General features: G+C 45.2%; 1 protein-coding gene across 1 annotated transcript; it reads right to left on the bottom strand.

Moving 5' to 3' along the window:
• Window positions 1-11: 11 nt before the first annotated feature.
• On the bottom strand, window positions 12-3,743 carry LOC137911027 (aldo-keto reductase family 1 member B1-like). Its single transcript, XM_068755451.1, has 10 exons — window positions 3,602-3,743; window positions 2,856-3,023; window positions 2,203-2,319; window positions 2,002-2,079; window positions 1,803-1,925; window positions 1,082-1,188; window positions 796-877; window positions 630-713; window positions 480-562; window positions 12-404 (listed from the first exon to the last, which is right to left on the bottom strand). Exons 1-10 carry the CDS (start codon window positions 3,665-3,667, stop codon window positions 362-364), a joined length of 951 nt encoding a protein of 316 aa, XP_068611552.1. The 5' UTR covers window positions 3,668-3,743; the 3' UTR covers window positions 12-361.
• Window positions 3,744-20,386: the final 16,643 nt, after the last annotated feature.

Raw genomic sequence — 20,386 nt, 5'->3', positions numbered from 1 at the left:
TTGCACCGACCTTTTATTTTCACTCACAGGACTTTATTCAAGAGCTCAATCAAAAAGCAGCTGGAAGTGGAAGGGACCCCTTTTGTTGACACGGATTGAGAGAGTCTTGTTCGACAGTCGTCCTGAAATGAGTGGAGGTCGTGTGTTCAACTGAAATGTTGCTACCAAAACCAAAAAACCCACCAAAAGCCGATTACCAGTCCGGACACGGCCGATCGGCGCCGCGTAGCTTATCAGTAACGCCAAATGTGCTTCTCTTCAGCTATGCAACATGAAATAAAGCGAAGACCACACCGGGAGTGCTTCAAGGAGCCCACGAACCACCAGAACCGCCACCTGCTGCAGGCGCCGGCGCCTCCCGTCAGTAGTCGGCGTTGAACGGATAGTCCTTGTGGTTCTGGCACCTTGAGGGAGAGAGAAACGTTCGTGAAGGTCTTCCTGCTGTGGTTTGAAGCCGACTAAAAATGAGTTAGTCTCACATCAACATGGCGCAGGCCCTCCAGTTCCTGTCGAACCCCAGCAGGGTCTCGATGTCGTCCTCGGTCAGTTCAAAGTCGAACACCTGCGGAGACGAGAGTCTTCAGACGCAGCTCATCCTCCCAAACGCCCCAACGCGGTCCGATAGTTACCCGGAGGTTCTCCTGGATGCGGTGAGGCGTGACCGACTTCGGGATCACGATCAGGTTCCTCTGGACGTGGAAGCGGATCAGGACCTGGCGGAACACGAGTGGGCGTGGCTTCAGATGCAACGAAGCCTTCCCGGATTCCCAGCGGATTCCCAGTGAGGCCGTTTACCTGAGCAGGTGTCTTCTTGTGCTTCTCAGCGATGGCTTTAACGGCCGGGTCCTCCAGCAGTGAAGGGTCGGCGGGCGTGGCCCTGCAATACGAAGGAAAGCCGGTTTAGAAGCTCGTAGGACTCGAACGCATCACGCGTCAAAATATCTTAAAGGAGAATTAACATAAACGACCCCATGAGGTCAACGATTGATCGGTCGGTCGTTCGCTCACGAGGTTAAAACAAAAACCGCTGAGCCAGCGTTTCATAGTGCGTGGCTGTGGTTGTCAGGGTAACGGCTCTCACCAGGGTCTGTCCGGGGAGCAGAAGGGGCTGTAGGCCGTCACGGCGATGCCCTGAGAGTGGCAGTAGCTGATCAGCCGCTCCTGGTTGAGGCACGGGTGGCACTCCACCTGGCGGGATAGTCATCGTTCGGGACATGAGTCTCTCGCTTCCAAACGTCCACACACAACCAGCTAGCCTTTACGCACATCTTTGATGCCTGACACGGTTAAAAAGCAACTCCAACCTGCTCCGGACATGGACATTGTTTGTCTGGGCCACAACAGTAAACGTTTTGCACGTCATTACTCAACTGTGACGATTTGTTCTATCGAATTTCCTCGTCCGGCCGTCGTTTTTACGAGAAACTACATCATGATAAAAGATTGTAACCGAGAGAAATCAACAACGCGTGTCCTGCAGGAATCCGGGTCTTACGATCCGTCAATGGATCACTCTGGGGTGGGCTTTTTTTTGTGGTTTGGTCCAATTCAATATTACAGCGTGTCCGACTCAAACAAGGCTCTGATTGAGAGGAATGTTTCTGCAGAATAAGGTTAGCCCGGCGGAACGGTTCTGCCAGAAGGAAGAGCTGCTTCCTGCCGTTAATCAACGAGATGCCGCCGCTTGAACCGGAAGCCCCGTTTAACCATTATTCAATATTAACCTCATTTGACGTAGGCCGGACCTTTATTTACTCGCTTATGTAACTGAACTAGCATAAAGACAGGACTGGCAGGTCTACCTGGTTGACGGCCGGCTTGTGTTTGAGGCCCGGCTTGTTGAGAATGGATTCAATCTGATCCTTGTTGAAGTTGGAGACCCCGATTGTCCTGACCAAACCGGCGTCCACCAGCTCCTCCATCCCCTGAAACGACAAAAGGCGCGATCGCTCACTGGAACTCGGAAGCGCTTACGTCGGCGTCGCTTCAAACTCGACTCACCTCCCACGTGTCCAGGAAGTCGGTGCCGCAGCTGATGGCCTCGCCCTTGCTGTCCAGAGGGAAGAGATCGCTGCCGGCCTTTTATAACAATAGGGGGGGGGGGGGGGGGGGGGGAGGGGGGGGGGGCAACAAGCGGGTTCGTCGGCGACAAGGGGGTGCGAACTTCAGGAATCAAAGACGGCATCTTGGCAGCGCGCCTACCTTGAAACCGACGGGCCAGTGCACCAAGTAGAGGTCCAGGTAGTCCAGCTGAAGATCGCCGAGAGTCTTCTCACAGTTTATCCTCACCATGGACTTCTCGTGGAAAGTGCTCCACAGCTAGGACAGAGGGGGACAGGAAGTCCACAGTGAAGGCTACGCACCGGAGAACCAACAAGTAAACAAGCAAACAAAGCTGCAAAGATAAAAACAATAGCCACCAGGGGGGACTAACGAGCAAAACAGAAACCTACCGGAGAGATTTAAGCCAGCTGCAGCTCCACATGTCTACAAGATGCTGCTCAACGTGTTACAAATGGGTCTGGAGACCGGGAATTAATTCAGCAAGCATAGCGGCCCTTTCATACAGGCATGAACCGGACAGCCTGCCTGATCTATTCCGGTCGAGGCAGCAGCTGCTCGACACACAACCAGTTCCGTAACGTGATTTTAACATTCCTGGATCAGCGCCAGCCGGCCTTCAGCCCGCCGGCGTCCAGATTTAGACGGGCTTTACATCACAGAGTGCCGCTGGGGCGCTTTCACTTCCTTAATCTTGAAATGCTTTCATCTTTTTATTGATCCACCGAAGGTGCAAACCGCTCCTCCGATTGTTCGGACGCCTGTTTGTGTCCGATAAACGGGGACGTGCTCACCTTGCTAACAACGAACAGATCCTCCCTCTTCACCACGCCTTCCCCGATCATGGCGTTGATGCCTTCGCCCACCTCCACCTCGTTCTGGTAGATGTACGCACCGTCGATGTGCCTGTAACCCGCGGCGATGGCGGCCTTCACCGCATCCGTCACCTTCCCGGGAGCAGACTAGCAAGCGGGAGGGACGGTGAGAGGACAAAGGTTAATAGGAAAGAGACCCGGATCCCAAAACAAATCTCCAAGTGGGATCTGAGGTTGCAGCAGGAATGAAAGGAATATTCTAGAACGGGGGGGGGGGGGGGCTTTGTGGATTAGGAATGGTCTGAGAAAGCCGGTCAAATACTTTCAAGACAATAGAGGCATTTTGTGTCACGTGAATTCAAACAAACAGCCGATAAGCGGTTTCATTTTTTAACACACACGAGTAAACAGACATTCTCCGGCCGGTGCATCGCCTCACAAACACCTGCGTCCTCCGCAGGTACACAAAACACTTCAGCGTTCGCGTCGCGACGCTTTAAAGGACACTAAAGATAAATCATTAAACCCGAAAGCCCAACTAGCGGCGCTGTTCGAGCGCAAGAATCACGTTCGGTTCCGAATTATTCCGCGAAAGGAGCAGAAAAAGTGCGTTTATATTCCCGAGTATGAGACAGATACGGGCTATTAACGCGCCGCTGCGCTAATATCCCACACCTGCTAGCTGTTAGCTAGCTAGCTAAAACAAAAGAAGACCAAAAACACACCTTCCACGTCCCGAGTCCGACGCAGGGAATCTCCGCACCGTTGTTGAGTCTCACCGTCTTCGCCATGACCGACAACCGGACTCCAGCAACGCGAAGGAACTACAACGCGGGGGCAGAAGGCTTTAGGGAGCGAAGCGAGCGGGCATCGATTAGTTACGCCTGTTAACACGAATTACGTCACCGAGGGCGCGTCCCTCGAGAGTCACGTGGTGCTGTCGCGCAAGATGCGGAAATAAAAGATTACATTAAATTCGGGTGGTTAGGTTGAGCTTGACGGACCTCAGCTAACATGAAAAAACAACAAAAAAGGAATGGAAAGGAATGTCAGAACTTGCTTTCTTTGCTCCTGGCTGCTACAGAGGTTCAAAGATGTCAATTCCTCTTTGTGATGTCACTTAAAGCAACAGTCATTTATTTATAGAGAAAACCGGTCAGTATGACGGGGTGGTAAGACAAACTGAGGGACGCACACAAATAATGTTATTTTTACCAAAAATAATGTTTTTATTTTGAATAAATATATTTTATGGAATCAGTGACACACGTATTCTCGTGGAAATAATAAAGGTTTGATAAAAATCTGAAATATATTTGGTGATATTGTGGATGCAAATTGATCATGAAAATGATTAAAAATAGTATGTCATGCTCAAAAAATATAGTATTTACTCATATAACGCCCCACCTGCGTTATATCTGGTCAGCTTACTCCACATTAACTTATAATGAGGGCAGAACCAGAACAATAAATTCACTGCTAGCGTTAAATATCATTGCAGTGAATGAACCTGGATTTAGTTTAACGTTTCGGTCTCGAATGAGTTAAGCATATTGATAACATTTTGCCTTTTGATTTTCGTCATGCCGTTCTGCAATTAGACCACTAGAGGGCGCCATTGCCACACTGATTTTCTTTTCTTTTTCCTTTTAGGCGCCGTTCTCGCGAGATTCCACATTACAAAACGGAAAGTCATTTATTCACTCATTTTGCTTAAGCCTGCTTTTTTTTTTCAAACGACTTTGATTGAACTTTGCTTCTGAAAATGTTATTTAATTAGTCTTCACGGGTTTACACGTTGCGCAGCGTGTGGCCGACTTTAATTAGTTTTTATATTCCTGACCGCAACATCCTCATGCCGCAGCCGTCACCATCATGGCTCTTGCGCCACCGTGAGTGTGTAAACAGCAGACGGTCCTCAAAACCTCAAGAGATGTTAGAAAGAGGGAACGCCTGAAAGCCCAGGAATCAAACGCCGTCGCGTGAAGTCATGATCAAAGACGAGGGAGAGAGAGAGAGGGAGAGAGAGGGAGCGGGAGGGAGAGATCGGACATTTGAAGAAGGCCTGGAGGAATAAATAAGTGCCTCTTTTTGCAGAGACAAGTGGGAAATATTCACACACGTCGTGTTTCCCGTCCCAAAGCTCCGCTCCATCAGATCAGACGCTCCACCGACCTGTTGGAGGAGATCAAACGCCTCCCGTCCCGTCCTGCTCCTCTTTCCCACTGGCCGTGGCTCGTCTCGTCTTCTTCTCTGTTTCTGCCAGGTCGCCCCGGGTCATCGTCTCCAGCCGTGAATCTAATGCCGAGTGTCAGCTCCCGCCGGGCTCGCTCGTACACCTGCATTCCCCGCATTCTCCGCATTCCTCGCATTCCGTCTGGAGAACAAAAAAACAACGAGATCAGGGAATAATGAAACGTCATCAGCAAACCGAGGTCAATTTGTCAAGTGCGTTACATGTTGCTGGGAATTATTGGAGCCTTTCAGATGTCCCGGAAGAATCATTTAAAGATTAGGAATAATCCCGAATAATACCTGGATTATAGGTCGCTTGTCGCTGATGATTTGTCCTATTACACAGAATTATCGAATGATTGATAATTGAAGATTATTCTCTTTTTTGCAACCCCAGCAACTTGTTTTGCACATATTTATGGTTCAAGATGTAATAATGCGTGATTAATATTCCAAACAGAAGAGCGGTTCGCACCTTAATGAAAAGCAAAGCGCACGGCAGCTGTTTTTTGTACACATCGAAATCTGGATAGACTTCAGTTTGTAATACGACACGTGAAACCGCAGATCACGCTGCAGCTGGTTTGTGTCTCTCTGGTCTGGTCTGCTGTTGTTTTGCTGCATTTGTTCATTCTAATGAGGAAAGAGAAAAGGCCAGCTGCTCGTTAGCGCCCTCCAGTGGCAGGACGGGTGCAATTTCTGCCACATTTCAGGTGATTTTTTTTTATCATAACTTTTGAAGTAATCATGATTGCAGTGTGGTTCTTAATTCCCGGGGGGGGGGGGGGTACATCCCAACGCTGCGTGTGTCCACGCATCCTCCCGCTCCGCGCCGCGGGTTCGGTCTCCACGGCTTGATTACGCTCTTAGTTCAGTCTCTCAGCCTCTCAGATTGCGGGGAAAGCGAGTAATGAAGTGCTTTTGAATTTGCATTCCTGAGAGCTTCCGCTGCCGCCTTGATTTCTGCTATTTTAACGGTTACACGCAACAAGTGCCCGCCCGGCCTCCTCCATATTGCTCCCTCATCAGCCTAACCGCCGTGAATAAACACAATCAACACGCATCTGGAGGAGAATTTGCTGTGTGTGTGTGTGTGCGTGTGCGTCTTAATTCACCAGGTGAGGGTCGTGCGTTTTAAAAGCTTATACCTTAATGAATGTGTTTGTTCCTAAGTCTTCCATCGGAGGCTGCGTTACGCGATGACTTGCCAGAATCAGATTTTTAGGGACAGATGACGCACGTGCTTCCCTTTGCGCTCCCGCGGCTCCACGCAAAAAGAGGAAACGCCGCAGAGTTTAAAATGTGCGCCCCTTTCACTTGCAGCAGATTGAACAGCGTCGAGGCGCAGCGCGGGGCCTTTTTCACGTCGTCATAAGTGAGATGATTTGATGTTTATGGATGAATTAGACGCGCAGTAGCGGAAACCGAGGAGACCTCCGACCTCCAGGTAACTTTTACAAACACATTGCAGATCATATACTGTCCTGCAAAATGGGTGCAATCAGGTGCGCAGTCTTAATGCTGAGCTTGCGTGGCAGGTGGGGCCGGACACGCGCGTAAAGTTCCACAGCGCAGAAAACGCAGGTTTTATTGTCTCACTGTGAGATAACAGCTGATATAGCAACTCGGTGCAAATGAGTTTATGATCCTCCACGGATTGATATATAATATACAATAATATCTTTTTTTTCTACGATAGTTATTTCTAGATCTTGCAAATACAGATTAAGATTTGCAAACAACATATTATTATAATTTTCTTTTTAAATAAACCCATAATTATGTTTGAAATTATCCTAAAAGATTAAAGAGTGCCTTTAATTATCGGAACTCTGTCATTTTTAACTTCCATGCAGCAGATTTCACTCGAAATGGTTTTCATTCCATGCAATGATGCAAACTTCTTGCGTGCATTTAAGAAATAACACCGATCCAAAGACAGGATGGGATGAAGAGAGCAGCATCCTCATGGTGTTCCTCATACTGCTGCAGCTTATACACATCAGAATGACACAGCAGGAATTTCTTTCAAGTTCCTCGTGAGCTGCGGGACTTCCTCATTTAGGTCACCTGATATTATTTACAATATGTGAAGGAAGACCCGGCGAACTTCTCCAATCTTGCATCACGGGAATGCTGCATTCAGAGCTTTGCATGCGGGGCTCCGAAGCATCACGTGCGATGAGTCACAACCGAGACGACTGTTTATTTCTTCTGTCATAAATAATAAAAAGTGACGTGTGAAGCCAAACCGGCACCGTTAGTTTTGACTTCTGGGTTAGAAGAAGTTTTGAGATTAAAAAAGTGACCCCAGTTTGAGTCACGTCCCGATATTGATATATATTATGTGTTTTAATCCCAACCTGAGGGAGCATTTGTTGCTGTTTGTGTTTACAGGATTTATTTTGGGGTCAGCTTCATGGGTGCCTTCAGCACCATCTTCTGTTCAGACCGGGAACTACAACTTGGTTTTTGTTTTCTATTATCAGTGAAGTCTGTCAATTTCTTTGTTTATTTAGGTATTTATTTATTTATTTAAGACTGTTTTTAAATTAATCATCCAAGGTTTCCCTTCTTTTAAATATTACCACCTGCAATACACTGAAGAAAGAAAGAAATGTAAGTAATCATTGTTATTATATAAAAGTATAATACTTCAGTGCTCGAAAATATCAAAAGGCATTTCTGCAGTACAAATAACATATTGGGGAAAATATTTGTAATTATTTTTAGATATTTCACAGAAACCCTCCTGAGAGACAAATATCAATCAGAACAAGCCTAAATTCAAATTGTAACCGTGGAAACAGAAACAACAGAGATGATAAAAGCTCCTAAATAGCTACAGCAGCGGCGGCGCCCTCCGTCGATGTAAATGTTCATCCACGGTTTAAAGCTCATGTTGGATATGACTTGGATATGTTGGATAAATCTAAAATTAGATGATCCTTAAAAACTCATCTAAATGTAAAATAAAGGCATTTAACTACTAAAAAACACAAAGAATTAAGTAAAAATGTTGTATTCTCTTATTATATATATAAAAAAAGATTTCAGTCTGATCACACACACTTTGTGAGGAGTGTGTGTGTGATCAGACGACTTCTCCTGTGTGATCAGTAGAATCTGGATCTCCTGTGCCGGAGCATCATTATCATGGAACGATGGAGGACCACACAACGGGGAGAGAATGAGAGAGAGAGAGAGAGAGATGATAATAAACACTGGAGCTGAAAGGAGGTCGAGGGGTTGAGAGGATCGGAGGTGATGATGAGTGGAGAGTTGGACAAAGTAGCACATCAACGAGAACGGTTTTAATGAGGCTGTGTGTGTGTGCGTGTGTGTTTGACACAGACAGTCAGAAAATCCTCAGTGAACATATGACAAACTTTCCGTCTCTACATGGGTGGAGATGTGTGAGTGAGACAGACAGACAGAGAGACAGACAGTCAAACAGGGGGACGAAACATTAAATATCGTTTTCACATGGTTTTTGTTACGAGATTAAAATGATCAGCTGATTGTTGTGAAATGTTCTCTTTTATTTATGATTCACAAACTATTTGTGGAATTGGGGGCCGTACGTCAAAGAATCTATAAATTCCACATTTAGATTAATTGACTTTTGGAATGCCTAATTTTAATTTATAGGATTTTAGATTCCATTCCTTATTTTTAAAACAAGCCTCATTTTGTCAAGACAGACACAGAATGCTGTTAATAATCTTTATTATCCAGACGGCATCTGGTGCTGCCAACAGCGGATTAACAAACACGCTGCCGATTTATATGCAACTTTTTACATAAATTAATCTGTGGAAGTTGACTCCAGTAAACCGACTGCAACTGGGATGCTGGAGGCCGTTAATCCGGCGTTTCCCGTCCGTCGCACTACTTTGGCCTGCTGGAATGGCGCGGGAGTAACTGCGTGTAGGAGCATTCCCATACCCTGAAAACACTGACGTGTTCAGCCACTTAAGGGAGATGCCTTGCTCAGGGGCTAACAGAGGAGCTCCACAATCCACAGACAAAGGACTCAGGTTAGACCCACACAGGCCACCCGGTTGTTGCACGATGACCGTGGTCGCAGGAATGCAGCTAGGTGGACAAAACCCCTTCTCTGCGTCTAACAGGAGCCACTTTTCGCATGCACGCTCCACGCCATCGACTCGTTTTATTTTTTTTTATGCAGTGCCACAGGACCGGCTGGCAAATTCTGCAGCAGGGGTATTCTGCAAAGTCGGCGATGGAATAAAGGGGCAATTAAGCAGCACGGCTGCACAACCAGGCGAGAAATAAGAACCAGGAGGGAGAAGCTTGATCAAAATACATAAAAATAATGCATCGCAGCGTAGGTGATAAACAGAACAACGTGATTCCTGTTAGAAACCATCACGCAAAGCGCCGGACATGATGCAGGCAATAAGGAAATTATGAATCAGGAAGTTCAGTGGTTTTCATTTCTCTAATTTCATACTTCCCAAATGGGAAAATAAAGGAAAATTAGATTTCCTGTTCTGGCTGATATTTATCTGATGTTTGAAGCGTTAGCAGGAAAATGATTTGTCTTTGACCGTGGATCAACTGATTCCGGGGGACTTTCATCTTACGTCATCCACCAATCATCTAGTTTGTCCATTGTGGGAACAGTAACATTTTAAAGAATTCAATCCATGTCAAATTCATTCATTTTAAAATGAACAAGCTTCCGAAAAGACCTGGTGGAGCACGCGCTCCGGTGCCCACCTGCGCTCCGCCCGCCTTCTTCCCCTCCCTCTGTCAAACAAGACGCTCCACGTGAAATTCAAACACGTCATGATCAAATTTGGACAATTTGTTTGCTTGATTGATTAATTGGTTTATTGTTGCTTCTGATCAGAACCTGTTGGAGGCTTCCAGAAATGTTCCGGCCGTATTCCAGTCTAGACGACCACGGGATGGTCAGCCGTGGAGCCTACGCACACGGGCCGCACCCACACAGCGGCGCCGTCCATCATCCCGTCCCGCACCGTCCATACGGTGGAGGGCGACGGCCCGCTTGGTGCCAACCCAACGTGTGGAAGGTAGGTAGCCACAATACGACAATGCTAACGCTATCACAAGGTCTCGCTCGACCTGTTCTAAACTAGCACAGAAATACTTCCCACAAAACACATCGTATATAAATGCCAAAATGTCAGAATGGAAAAATCCTCAGATCAAATCATTTGTCCACGCCCACCCGGGACGAACACCTCCGCTGAAACTCCGGGCCTTAACCCGCTGCGGCTACTGTAGGCCGTCGTAGGACGTCGCATATTCATGAGCTCTTGCATTTATGCAACCGTCTCGGAGGTTGCACAACGATTGCAGACGGATAATATGGATTATTTTCCTGCTTTGCTTTGATGCAAAAGTGAGACTGAATATTGGATGCTCGTGATACGTGGGGGGGGGGGGTCTGTCTCCAGAAGGGAATTTCTGGACGGGGAGATATGAATAAGACTATTAGAGTTGGAGGAACAGCAAACATTCCTCCACTAGATGCTTGACTTTTAGACTTCAAAGCATTGTTGCAGCAGGGGTTTTCCCCTTCTGTAGGAGGCCTTTCATGTGCAGAAGTTGCTTTGGCGTTGGGTTGCGTGTGTGGGTACATGCGTGGAGGTGTTTGTGAGTCAGCCGCTGCTTCACGGCTCCGGCTGAACCGTTCGGTTCCTGGTCCGTCAGGCGCAGGTGAAGGTGAACGCAGATTAGCAATTACGTCAGACATGTTACGAATCTTTTGCACTTAAGTTGTCAGCGCCATAGCTAATTTTTTTAAATCATTCTTTCCTGCACAGCGGAATGTTTAGCATCTTTCAAACAGACGCTAGGCAACAGCGCTAACGTCAAACTAAGGCCGCCTCTGTTTGTGTGTTGTCATCGCATGCTAGCTTTCTGGCAGCACCTGTGTAGACGGAGCTCTGAGATCGTTGCTACAGCAAATGATGGAACGGATTCTGGGAGGAAACGGGGAAAGTGTTTTGGTATGAAGGAAGGGGGGGGGCAGAAAATGAAAGCCAATGCATGGAGGGGAACAGCGGTGATTGGTCCGGACCACCCATCTAGTGCCTGGGCGAGCTGGACTGGATGGACGGATGAACGAACGGGGGGTTAAAGAGAGACCGAAGACCAGGGTCATGACTCAGATGGACTCAATGTGCTGGAAACATTAACATGTCAATGCAAAACACACACGCTGCCGCCAGCGACTGAGTGCAGTCCATGTTCGCTGGGGAAGCTTCACCCGGCCCGTCCCACGCTCGCAGAGAATCTCGGCACGTCGGCCATATTTGAAGCAGCCCAGGAAGCACCCTCCCACCCTCCAGTCAGACTAACTGAATGAAGCCTCGGATCCAAATTGTGTTTTCCGAGGACAACAGATCTCATTGTGCTTCCTCAGATCAGCCGCATGAAACCTTATAAATGATCCAGAGATCTACCGACAGCACCTAGAAGCCAGAGACCGTTCTCCTCCAGAGGTCGTTCCCTTGACCCCTATGATATGGGGGGTTAGCTAACAGGCTAATAGGATTAGGCGAACAGGCTTCGCTTTGTCTCACCTTTGTCTCACCTTTGTCCTCCTCCCTGCGCCGATTGTTCTCACAACAGCAGAGATCAAACCGTCCCGACTATTCTGATAATTGACACGCAGGACAAAAACACAGGGCGCTACTGGATGAAATATATCATCATTCTCCCCCCCCCCCCCCCCCCCCCCCCTCCCAAGTGGGGCAGAGGAGGGGTTCAAGGCCACCAAGCAAGCCAAGCATAGCATAGACAGACAAGGAGGGACCTCCGGGAAGGACATTGTGAGGCGTTGGTGAGACCGGCCTGGGAAGACTGGCGATTATGAACCAAGTGAAAATGGACAGTTAACAGTCCCCCCCCCCCTAAAAAAACACACGTCGTATTTCTTTAGTTTCATGTGTCAATACAAATAAATAAAGATTTAAAATAAAACTAATTTCATCGACCAGCGCTAGCTCAGCAGCGCTAGCTACAAACGTTCTGTGTGACAAAACGATGTCAACAAACAAATAAATCGTCCTTTCTCAGCGTTCACATGGATTCGACGTGTCCCGGTGTGATTCTGAATGCCACCGTGGGAATCGCGTTTCGAATCTCAGGCAGAAAATGGGAATGTTTTAGGAGGGTGCGTGTCATGTCGGGAAAACAGGAAGGAGAAGAAAGCCGCCTATTATTTCAATTAGGGATATTCATGCTTTTTTATTTTTATTTTTTAATCCAGGATGACTCGCTCCAAATACCGAAGGTCCCGATCAGATTAAAATGCTGACATGATATGAATCAACGTGCGACAGACGGAACGCCGTCGTCTCGATCGGCGCCGGGCAGCACCGCCTCCACGCCTTGGCGAGGAGACTGCAGGTTTTTTTGTTTTGACGTTCTTGTGCTAATGCTAATTAGCTGCAGCTGATCTAATCAGCTGTTGGGAAAATTCTTCAAATTAAAAAGCATGACAGAAACATTTGATCAGAAATAAATAAATAAAGCTCCATTAGTGAGGCCTTTGTTGAATGTTCCCTGACTTCCTGTTTGCGCCTCCTTCAGCAGCATGCGTATTGATTATATCAGCTCCTGTACGTCCGGCCCTCTGGTCCAGCGGGGGGGACCAGTTTCATTGCTTCCTCTGGTGCCGGGCTTTAGACCCATGCATCCAATACAGCCAATTTATCCAAGCGTTCAACCACCCGGACCACCGGGGCCCCCGCATACCCCGTGGCCTTTATGAGATTAATGCACTGGATGGAGCAGGTGTCTGCCAAAAATTCCATTCCTGTTTAAACCTCCGGGACAAACTTAATCCTATTAGGCCTAATTGAGTGAAGTCGACAGTCTTTTTCAGTTAAAGTATGTTCACACACTAATAGGATTCAAAAGGGGGGTAAGGACCGAGGGTAGGACTGTCAGTGTGTGGCTGGGGCCGTGGACGGTGTGCGTCAGGGAACGAGTGTTTTGCAACCAGTGGAGGCTTCCCACTGTGTTTGGGAGGGAGTGAGTGGGTTGGAGGTCTCCTCGGAGGCTAGGTAAGCTCAGATATGGGGGGGGGGGGGGGGGGGTTCCATTGTCCATCTGTCCCTTTCTCAAAGACGTGACATCTTATGCCCGCGGGGTGGGGGGAGGGGGTCCAGTCACGGATGTCTTCTGGTACTCAAGGGTGAAATGATCATTGTGGTCGCCGTGGCCTTTGAAAGCACATTGTGGGCCACAAAGCAAGAGATTGTATGGCAAGAATTGACAACATAAATTTCTCGAATTAAACTTTATTTAAACGGTCAAAGGTCAGCTACGATGTGACGTTAGAATTCTGCATATTCTGCCGGAAAACGGCTCTTCCAGCCGTTATTTAACAGCGTAACGTGGGGAAAAATGGAGATTGTGACTGATTTAAAAAATGGTAAATTACTGGAATTAAATAACACATGGAAATACATGGGAACATTATTAATTTGTAAAAAGTCTTCAAAAGTGCAAACTGACCATCATGATCATGAAAGGAAATGCATATTAATCAGAAACTTCCTGGTGACAAAGCAGCCATGTTACGAGACCGTCGCCTCTCTGAAGGTGGCCACCGTGTAATCTCACCCTCTATTCGACGAGACGAGCGAGCGCGATGGGCGAAGCCACGCACACACACACACACACACACACACACACTTACAGAGGCGCGCCGAATTAGGAAGGTCAGCGTTGGACACAATGTTTAGCCAGCGGCGGAAGCGACGGAGACATGGCCAGAGGAGCTTGACCTTTGGAGGCTGGATGTGCACCACGGGACTCCCTTTGAAGGAACCCCCGTCCCAAAAGGAGAGACTAAAGGTTGGGGTCGGTTTGGCCTTCAGGGGCAAGCCGAGCAACAAAGGCGGGGCTGTAGAGGTAGTCAATGGATTGAATCACTGTTATTAGTGTGTCATTATTTTATTGTTACGTAAGAGTGTCGGTGTAAAGCCGCTGCAAATAAACAGATGAATGGAAACGGGAAGAAAATGAGTAAAATGGATTGCTTTTACAAAACATGTGATCCAGAATCATCGCCGTGAAAGTCGGAACAAAGGAGGACGGGAATGCTCAGACTTTCAGGAATGGAGACAAGACATCTGTAACGGTCTTGTGTGCTTTTAAAATGTCTATTTCTGACACAACTCCCCACATTCATGGAACAGTCAGGGTTAGGATGAAGGTAATTCAAAAATGTCCAGATAATTACACCATGCTGTATGTTCCTCTGTTGAAGGTAGTTTCCTAATTTGATCAGAAACGTGTCCCCATTTCCAAGAAGTGGTTAATTAAAGCTAACTTAATGTCAGGACACAGACAAATAACAAAACTGAAAGTTTGCTCGCATCAAAGGCTACTCTTGGAGATTTGGTGAATTATCTTTACCTAATTAATACCAAGGTCACATTATGAGGCCCAGACCATCCAGTGGCTGCAGAGCTTACTAATAAAAAAATTAAAAGAATTGAAATAATTGGCATAATTGAAGGTGGCTGGGCACAGTCAGGGGGCGTGTCAATGTTGGGCCGTCCTCAAAGAGAGACGGTCTGCACAATTAGCCACACGATCTCTGACCCGCTCGGAATAATTAATGAATAACAGAGGGGATAAAGACAAAAAGTGCAGAGCGGTCTGCTTGAGTGGCGAGCGAGGGTAATACATCAAAGAATGCCGTTAATTGGCCCTGTGGCTTTCATTCTTTGCCCTATTTCTTTCAATTCATTGACTCAAAATAATGGGTTCAGGTTCATTATCAACAGGTCGTAAGCCTTGGGAGTGGCAAAATTCAAGTCAGTGGTGTGTGTGTGTGTGTATGAGTGCATGTGTGCAAAATTAATGTGTGTGTAATGCCCCCCCCCCCTGAAGCCAAAATCCAAATGACATCAAGAACTCACTGGGAAAACTACGTTACATCGTCGGGTTGAGAGGGGAGCAACAGGCTGCACTTTACTGGACTTTTTTAAGTGTAGATTTTGATCATCGTCACAATGCTGGAATATAACTGGTACGGACAGGTGAGTAAAACCAACACACCGACTCTCGCAGCGAAGCTTTATCAAGAAGCAAATCCTGTGCAGGCAATCACAACTGGATCCACGAAATCAAATTAAAACAATATGTCCGAGTCATGTGTTTGTGAGCTTCGGATAAAGAGTGCCTTTGTTTTTTGGGGGGAGGGGCTGCAGTTATGAATAACAGTGATAATTAAATATATAAATTCAGGCCATTGATTCGTTTATGAGCACCATGTGCAAATTCTGTTGGATTGGATGGATATCAAATTTCATGTGTACAAATAACATTTTGAAACTCATGAACAAATTTAGTCTCTCATCCGGCGCAAAGTCAACAAAATGTTGCCGATACAACGTCAAATACTGCACAAGACTATAAAACAAAACAGACTCAAAATTAGTTAATTTTTCTAAAAGCACAAAGTAGAACGTTTCTCATACTGGGCTGAGAGACATGTCGGGCAATTAATACCCTGAAATACCCCTTTTAAGTCTTCTGGTCTCCGGGGCTCCCCATTGTGATGAAACAACCGGTGTTGTTTCATGTTAGCCTCAGACAGGTGGCCCCCCCTTCCTCTGCCTGCACATCAAATCACCAACTCAGCTCGAAATGGAAAGAGACAAGAAATAGATGGAGGGAGCAAGATAGGGAGATACGGTGCAGATAGAAGGAAGACAGGGAGGAAAGGAAGGGCAAGGTGGAAGGAGAGATTTTCTGCTTTGGTGGGATTTGCCTCAAGTCTTTCCGTATAGCAGATGCCTTCCGTGACCTCTGGATGGTTAAGATACTTTCACACAAGAAATGAGAGTTAATGCGGTCTTGAATCCAGTAACTACACCACATAACTTTCAAAAACAGCCCCCACCATTTGTTAAAAATACATAAAGAAATTGCTTTAAAAGGGAAAGGCAGCATTCTATTGAAGTGTTTCTCGTTGGTGCTTTCAAGGACTCTCTGAGATCCAAAGTATCAGCACGTTTTAAAGCTGTAGGGTGCAATGGGGGAACTCAAATCCAGGAATTGACATGAGATAAACTGGGGTTTGTTGCTTTGATAAAAGTTTAAGCTCAAAATGAAATCACCACATGGGGTGGGGGGGGACTCAACCAAAAGAAATAGGTCAATGAAGTTAAGATGATTGCAGATTAGCCAGTCACAAAGTCTTTGGTGATTCGATTTTTCGGCCGGATCAGTGAGATAAGTCCGCCCGTGGAGGCCGGACGCCGGTGGTGGCGGCGGCGGCGGCTGATGATTCTGCTGAGACCAGTGAGGCTGATGAAATTTGTGAACCTGCAGACTTTGCAGAAACGGGGAGATTTAGGGAGCTTCAGCACGACGTTTAAAGTAAACGGACAGATGTTCTGTGTGATGGATTATCCATGATTTCTGTACCGCGACCAACGGCTGTTCTGACCGCCAGAAATCAATTTGAGCACTTACGGCAAGCTCTCATGGAGCGTATACACACACACACACACACACGTATTTCATTGGCTAATACATACGTCAGCAAGGGCCTTCGTCCCTAATGCGTTTCCGCTGCATGAAGATAGTTTGGCTTTGATGTCTTAGAACTACCCATATGAACGATTTTAGAAGCGATTGTTAATTAGAGAGTAACAACGATTTTACGGGTGTCCTCGGTGAACTGATGAAGATCCGACATTGTGACGACTTCACAGAGAGCATCCATTATCAACGCAAAAGCGGAGTAGATGCAACTCGTGGCTCGAGCATCAGCGCCGGCGCGAGCGAGAGAGTTTGTGATTACGGCAAATGCCCAAAATCATTGGGTGCTTTTTTATTTGACTTCCACTGCACAATATGAATCAGAATTTTATTTCGTCATTAATTGTCAGCCGCTGTCCAAAAAGGGAAGCGAGTGGACCATCGATCCAAAAGCAGAATGCTCACATGTGCTAATTGAAGAAACCAATTATAAGATGCACACCTTCAGGGCCGCCAGGAAGCGTAGGTAACCCTGTATGTCCTTACGATGCGGACGTATATCAACAGATTCAGCTATCTAGTCTGTACTAGGCAAGAGTCTGAGACTATGAGGGGGAATTCTTCACCACATCCTCAGACGCCAAGCCTTTTCTATTTAAACAAGAGTGACATGTATTTGATTTGTAGTTAACTTCAGGGGCATGAGAGTTAAGTTAATCAGAACTCCATTGAAGTGATGTGAATGAGATGATTAATAAAATTAATAAAAATGCACCTTTCAATCGCCTCGCCTTCATTCTCGGCCTTTCTCTCACGCGCCACCGAGAAGACGAGCGCTTCCCTCGTTCAAACGGCGGCGGACAAAGATAGCCGAGGACAGCTAACAGAAGGCCCTTTGTCCTCAGCACAAAACGCACATTATTATTACTGGCAAGGCCAGAGTTGATTTAATTTTCTGCTCCGTTCTTATGAAACATCTATGGCATCATTTAATTTCCTACAATCGAGTTAAAGGGTGGGAGGGGATCAATATATCTTCACCAAAAAAAGCTTTTGAACAGTGCCTGGCAAAATCCAGCCCACAAATGCACTTCGTGCATGCCAGTAGGAGGGGGCTGATCATTCTTCCAGGTAAATCTTGAAAAGGTCAAGAGATGGCGTGGACATATTTCTCATTTTGATCTTCATGCAGCTTTAAAACTGGAGGTGGAGCTTAGAAATAGGATTTGTAAGATGATAAGCAAAGTCTCTAACTTCATGAAACCATCCACAACCCACGATTCCCCCGGAGTATTTGATAATAAAATACCTCGCAGGTTTGCACACACCTACTTGGTCCTTTAAAGGTTAAAGAAACAACTCAATCCTCTCCGTCAAGACCCAACAGTCCCCTTTAATTCAACCGAGGGTGTCAAAATGAAACCCATCACAGCCCAGTAACTCCTGAACACTTATTTTTCATCATATAGCTGAGAAAACGTATTCAAACCTGCTGGATCAGAGTTTTATAAGACAAGAAATTAAGGACAATGTTAAAGAAACCCTATTTGAGCTCGTCTTGGACACATAGTAGGTCAAACATCTGAAGGTTTTTTTTTTAAAACAAAAAAGCAATAAAAGCTTGAATCAAACTATGTTTGAGAGTCTAGAAATGTGATTCTGCAGATTGTTTGATTTAAGACGGACTGAAAGCGTATAAAAACTGCTAGTTGCTTCATGAGAGCATTTATGATGACAATTTAATGTTTTACAAATTCATTCATTCATCCATTGTCCAACTGCTTATTCCGTCATCGGGTCGCGGGCCAAGCTGGAGCCAATCCCAGCAGTCAATGGGCGAGAGGCAGGGTACACCCTGGACAAGCCGCCAGTCCATCGCAGGGCTGTTTTACAAATGAAATAATCAAATATAAAATCATTATTAAGTGATTCTTGTCGATATTTGGTTGAAATCTAAATGTAAAAAACGCTGACAACCAAAAATGTGTGTAAATTTTGTGTTATGCTATAAATTTGCTACATTTTGTACAGTTAAATTTGAAAGTCTTTTTAAATGTCTTTTTTTGTTGTTGTTTTTGTCTCTTTTGACTGTGCTGATCATAAATCGTTGAATTTCTATTTCTTATGCAACTGTCCCTCGTGTGACATCAAAACCTCCGGCCTCCTGGATGAACAGAGCAAACAAGCGCCTCTTTGTTGACGGCACAAACCATAGGTTATTGGATCTCGTAAGGTCAAAGTTGATTTAATGTTCTGAGTTTAATGGACTTATTTGATTTCCAAAAACATAAAAGGAGGAGGAACAATCCATGATTCTCCACTTGATCTTTATTTCTCTGGACAATTAAGGTTAAGGTTATTTTGCTTCTATATTTTAAGGAAATAATTAAATTCCCTTTTAATGCTTAAGAATAATAAAAAATATATTCCTTTAAAAGTAAACACTGTAAAGAAATAGTCATGTTAAATAATAAAAAAAACATCTTTGTTACGTTTTTTTCCTGGCATTTATCTGTCTCTCTGTCTGTTGCCAACATAACTCAAAATTTGGGGTTGATCCAGAATAGATCATGTTAACTTTCATCAACATTCCAGTAAATTGCACTTCAAAGTTTGTTCCTCAATATCTCGGTTGATTATTAAAAGATAATTTCTATCTTAGTGCCAAATTTCATCCGGATCGAATCCGGATTGCGGATATTTGAGATTATTCTAAAAATGGGGGTACACTTGCGTTTTGGTCTACATTTAATATTGGAGGTGGAGATTTGTAATAACAAGGAGAGTATGTTTTTGACAACGTTTGTCTGACTGTTAGCAGGATTACCGAATAACTGCTGGATGCATCTGATTGAAACATGGGATGAAGATGGGTCGAGGTCTAACTTAGATCCATTACATTTTGAGAGCGATCCGGATACCCATCTGGATTCAAAAGAAATCTGGATTTTCTCATTTACTTATAATGGAGACTTTTTCAAAAATCACATCTTGTGCAAATATGCATTCAATTCACTCACCAAAAATCTGGATCAGATACAGAACAAGGTCAATTTGACGAATTAAATTTTAACATTAAAGCCCCATTTATGGATTAAAAAAGCAGTTGAAAATACACATAAACTCTGATTCACTTCATGGTTGCCGTATAAAGATACCATGAACTGATCCAGATCGCCATGTGGACAGTGCAAATCTAATTAGATTTAACTGAAATCATGTGTGATACTGTGTGTTTTAAGAACATCAAGTAAATTTCATGATAGAATGAAAGTCGGCTGACATCTACAAGTCGCTTAAATAATCTTTTCTTGTAAATGTTTTCAAAAACGACAACGTACACTAGCTCATAGTTTAAAAAAAATGTTGGGCTTGCTAATTACCTCAATTTTCTTTCCATTTTCTGAATAAAGAGATTTGTTTTTAACAGTTTTTTATTATTATTATCATGCGACTGAGACCTTTTATTTGATATATTTTCAGAACCTCTGCTTCAGAAAATTAAAATTAAAATAAATAAATCTAAATTTGAACTCGTTTTTAATCTATTTTCTTACCAACAATAAGATACTGTTCATGCAGCAACTGAATTAGACCCTGTAAAGCTGATTTATGCGTTTAAAAATGAAGCAGAAGAAAACTCAAGATTATAAACATTATGTTTTTAAATTGCCATAATGAAATCAAGATATCATAAGATCCACATTTCTCGTTGGTTTTTTGAGGCCTTTGCCGAAGCATCAGAGGCCTTTGCTGTGCTGATC

This window comes from Brachionichthys hirsutus, chromosome 22, assembly GCF_040956055.1.
Source record: "Brachionichthys hirsutus isolate HB-005 chromosome 22, CSIRO-AGI_Bhir_v1, whole genome shotgun sequence".
Taxonomy (NCBI): domain Eukaryota; kingdom Metazoa; phylum Chordata; class Actinopteri; order Lophiiformes; family Brachionichthyidae; genus Brachionichthys; species Brachionichthys hirsutus.
This window is presented reverse-complemented; position numbering and strand designations above follow the sequence as displayed.

Coding starts and splice junctions, on each gene's coding strand:
- LOC137911027 (XM_068755451.1), bottom strand. CDS start 3,667: ATGGCGAAGACGGTGAGACTCAACAACGGTGCGGAGATTCCCTGCGTC. Junction 2,080..2,202: donor ACTGGCCCGTCGGTTTCAAG/GTAGGCGCGCTG, acceptor TTGTTATAAAAG/GCCGGCAGCGATCTCTTCCC. Junction 878..1,081: donor TGCTCCCCGGACAGACCCTG/GTGAGAGCCGTT, acceptor TTCGTATTGCAG/GGCCACGCCCGCCGACCCTT.